Genomic DNA, 4,380 nt, shown 5'->3' with positions numbered 1-4,380 from the left:
TCTCTGTCTCTCTGTCTCTGTCTCTCTCCTTTGCTCCTTTGCACCCTTCCTAATCCTCCAGCATTCATCTGAACCCCTCCCGCCGGCCCGCGCCCCTCACCTTCTCGGCTGGGATGCTTGAAGGTCACGGCTGCGGCAAGCTCCCCGCCGTGTACGGTGACGCCGGCCCCGGGGGGCGCCAGCGGGGGCCCCCTGCGCCGGCGGCCACGGCGGGCCCGGGGCGAGGTAGCCGCCGGCCGGCGAGCTGTACACACCGTGCTGGTTGGAGGCCGGGTAGGCGCAGGCCGGGAGGAAGCCGCCCACCGCGGGGAGGCCGGAGGCCGACTGCGGGGAGAGAGAGCGACAGACCGTCGGCAGCGGGCAATCCCGCCGGCTTCTCCAGCACCGGCAGTTACCGGCGTGGGCGGGGGGTCCCCATTCTCCCTGCTGTCCCCACAATGATACCCCATGCGAAGTCTGGCCTCTAATTGTCCTGGCAAGGACTGTGGCAAAGTGTTGTCCACTCAAATTGTTAGAAATAATAACAAAAGGTGAAGGGGGTCATGATATTCACCATCCGGGATTTAGAGAAAGGGAGTCACTCCTCAACCTTTTGTGTTAACGGGTCCCAGGCTTTTTAGCAAATGTGTCTTGGCAAAAGGCAAGTCAATCCCCTCCTAGGAAAGGAGAGAAATATGCCCGCAGACCAGACCTCAACCTTCAGCCCAACTCCCCTCCCCCGGGGGTGGAGGGGGTCTCTTCTCTTTCTCCCTACCACCCCCACCTCTCCCTCTCCCCTGATTAAGGACACCTCCTTCCCCGCACTCAGTTACCTGCGTGTATTTAATGTCCGCCTCCAAGGCAGGTTTCTCGAGCCCGTTCACGGCTGGGCTGGTGGGGAAGGCCGTGCGGTTCACGCCGGCCCAGTCTTCCATCTTCGGGGAGTAGGCGGCGCCTTCGCTCCCCCCCAGGGCCCCTGCGGGGACACCGGATGGATTAGAAGAGGCATCTGAGTCCGCCTGGGCACACGGGCAGCCCTCCGCCCCGGACATCTACACACGTGCCTACAAGCACCCAGACGGGATCCGAAGGCGAGACCCAGGCTCCTCTGAACACCCGTTGGCAGATGCTCAGGGCAGCGGGGACCCCAGATTTCGCTGTTGTTTCCAGCGGGGCAGAGAGAGGGTGGTGGCGACCTGCCCCTCACTCCTCCCAGCTCTCGACCCGCTTCCCACGAAACAGGAGGTTTCTGGCAGGGAGAGGCTGATGGCCAGGTCTGGGCGCCCTCTGCCCAGGCAGCTTTTCCACTTTCCAGAGACGGTGGCCCAAAAGGTCCAAGTTCAAATCCACAGCAGGCTCAAGAGAATTATATGGGCTTCTCAATGTCTCAATAAGCGTCTGGAGGGCTGGAGGCCGTTTCTATTCACAACTCCCTCCAGAGACATCCCGGGTCTCCAGAAAGAGGCATCAACCCAGCCACCCGTGAGCGTCCCGGGCACAGGTCTGCTCCTCGCGCACGTGTGTGTGCAGGAAACCGAGAGAAAGCTCCAGATATGAGCTCAGGCCTGGGGAGGTCACCTCCCCGCTAGCTCCCCACCGGACGCTCCATGGGAAGCTTTGGCCCAAGCCTGCGGCCCAGGCTGGGTTTGAGCCACAAGGAGAAATGAAGCCTGTGCACGGCCTGGAGGCGCGGCCCACAGCCGCTGGAGCTAAGCCTTCAGTTTCTTTCCGGACGCCCCTCCTGTCTCTTGGGCTACGGAGAATTTTGCCTCTTACTTTCCTGCTGAGTCTGCGCACCTAAGAGCACGCCATTCTCTGGCCGGCTGCTGGGGGCAGGGGACAGTGCAAAGAGACTACGACCCGGTCCCGGCCCCCACCCATTCTTCCCAAGCCCCTCACCAAAACTGCCCCTAACCTTCCCCCCTCTCCCCGTCCCCTCCCTCCACATCCAGAGATTGCAGGCCAAGGGCAAATCCGTGGGAGCTTTCACCCTGAGGATGGCTGCAGCCTGCAGGCGCCTGTCACCCGCCAGGCCGCGGGGCCTGCTGGAGATTAAGGCCACTCAGCAAGACCGGCCAGCCAGACCCTTCGCCTTTTACTCAAAGAGCCTTTGGGCCTGGGAGGGACAGAGCCCTTTGGGGAATGGTGAGGGATCCCGAAAGATCGGGATCTTAAGAAAGGGTCGCAGAATTGACTTTGCGGTTTGTTTGGCTTAGATCTGGCGATAGGGGTTTGCATACTTTTTGCAAGAATGAAAAAGCGCAATTTCAAGCCTCCGAATTTGTGGTCGGTGATTGCTCTTCCATTTGGGAAATATTTTCCATATTTGTCATAAAAAGTTCAAGATGTCCGAGGACTCCCACAGAAGGCCCGGGACCCTCAGTCTCCCTGGCCAACCCGGAGCCCTCCCCTGAGCCAAAACCGGTTGGAGGAGGCCCGCGAGAGTGACCGCTCACCCGCATGTCTCCCCCCCCCCCCACTTCTGCCCCTTCCAGGAAGGCTACAGAAGGCCGGCGCCACTGACCTGTTTGCTCCATAAACGTCCGGATGCCCAGGATATTGCTGACCGAGTGAGCCGAGGGCCATGAACGGGGGATGCTGACGTGGCCCGCTGTGCCCGGGACCCCGTGGTGGCTGCCCATCTTGGCGCCCGTGGGCGACACGGGGCTGGGGTAGGGATACTGGTAGATGTGGTTATAGGGCAGCGCCGGCTGCGGCGGCGGCTGCTTGCTCGCCTCGTACGGGCCGGGCTGCGCCAGGCTGCCAATCTTATTGCGCAGGATGCGGCTGATGGAACTCACAGAGGGCACGTTGTACTTGTCGCAGACGCCGTCGGCCAGCAGCCGGTCGCGGATCTCCCAGGCAAAGATGCCGGGGTCGCCCTGCTTGTAGTCCCGGATGTGCTTGACCACGTTGGGGGTCGTGACGCGGGGTTTGCTGCCCCCAATGGCCCCGGGCAGGATGGAGCCCGTCTCGTTGTAGCGCGCCAGGATCTTGCTCACACAGCCGTGGGATACGCGAAGCTGCCGGCTGATGTCACAGGGTCGGATGCCCAGCTGCGCCAGCTCCACGATGCGCAGGCGGATGGCGTTGGGCAGGGGGCGGCCGTTGACGAACACGCCGCCCAGCTGGTTCACCTCGCCGTACGTCTGCTCTGCGGACGCGCCCGACGAGAGTGAGGGGAGGGGAAAGAACACCGGCGGGTTAGCCGAGGGTGGCCTCGCAGGGACAGGGGCTGCACCCTGGGCACCTCCGAAGGTGACCGGCGGGTCCTCGGAATCCGAGCAAACGGACCCGGTCCGGTCCCGGGAGTTGGCACGCGCGCAGGGACCACGGAGGGGGGAGCCGCGCGCTTCAGCCCTCCGTGCCCTTTCGCGACTTCCGACGCGTCTACTTGGGACATCCCCTCCCGCGACACGCCGAGCGCCCCCCACCCACGCCCGGGGCTGGGGGCGTGCGGAGAACGCGGCCAGTCCGGGACCCGGGACCTGGTCTCCCGGGGACCGCGGGCGCGAGGGAAGGGAGGCGCCGGTACACCCCCCGCCTCGTCCGCCCGCCCCTTACCCATGGCGCGCGGGCCGGCCGGCTGCCTGGCGCCGAGGCGGCCGGGGCTGGGCCCGGCGCGGTCCGGGAGAGCTGGGGCGCCGCCGCCGCGGGAGAGGCATAGAGGGAGGGCGCGCGCGAGCCGAGAGCCGCGGCGGCCGGGCCGCGGGCTGGAAGAGCGCCGTGAGCCGCTGCCGAGCGCGCCGCCGCCCGCCGCCGCCGCCGCCCGCTCCCAGGACACTCTCCACGCCCGCGACCCCAGGCCTAGGGTGAACTTCATCCGATTAGGAGAAATTCGTCTGACCGGGAGGCTGCGGAGTGCGGGGATCAATTTGACGTGTCCTCCACGTCAATCTAGGCAGTCACGCCGGAGACGCGCGAGTTGGCAGCTCATTGGTTCCCGTCACTGCGCCCCGGCGCCCCCCTCCCCGCGCTGAAACTCTACCCCCTCCTTCTGTGCTCCCCCCTCGGCCCTCCTTCGGAACCCAGCCCCCTACACACACACACACACACACACACACACACACAGTCCTAACCCCAGCCGGGCCTGGGACCTTCCACTTGCTCCGCTTCCCTCGAAGCCCCTTACCCCTCGGGTTTTGAGAATGATGGGTTAGTCATTTCAAATTGATGAGTACTTACTAGTACTAGTACTAATTTGGGTTTTAGTTGTATCACTAACCTCCGCTGCCATTACTACTGAGATATCCGAGGATTAAAGTCGATTATGGCACGGCGGTCAGTGTGGGGCTACCTCTCCCGTCCCTCTCCCTGGGCAGGGTCAGGGTAAGAGCGGTGCCAGCGCCCCAACTCCGGGCGGGCGGGCAGCGTGCGGGTGTCGCAGTGAGAGCCCAGGGT

The 4,380-nt window shown here is 64.2% G+C and overlaps 1 protein-coding gene across 1 annotated transcript in view; it reads right to left on the bottom strand.

The window, feature by feature from the left end:
- The window catches only part of PAX1 (paired box 1), a 6,059-nt gene extending 2,257 nt beyond the window's left edge, over positions 1–3,802 (bottom strand). The window contains 5 exon segments of the mRNA XM_057529364.1: positions 101–191; positions 193–324; positions 813–955; positions 2,504–3,133; positions 3,544–3,802. Coding sequence (XP_057385347.1) covers positions 101–191; positions 193–324; positions 813–955; positions 2,504–3,133; positions 3,544–3,802 — 1,255 coding nt within the window.
- Positions 3,803–4,380: the final 578 nt, after the last annotated feature.

This window comes from Balaenoptera acutorostrata, chromosome 15, assembly GCF_949987535.1.
Source record: "Balaenoptera acutorostrata chromosome 15, mBalAcu1.1, whole genome shotgun sequence".
Classification (NCBI taxonomy): Eukaryota; Metazoa; Chordata; class Mammalia; order Artiodactyla; family Balaenopteridae; genus Balaenoptera; species Balaenoptera acutorostrata.
This window is presented reverse-complemented; position numbering and strand designations above follow the sequence as displayed.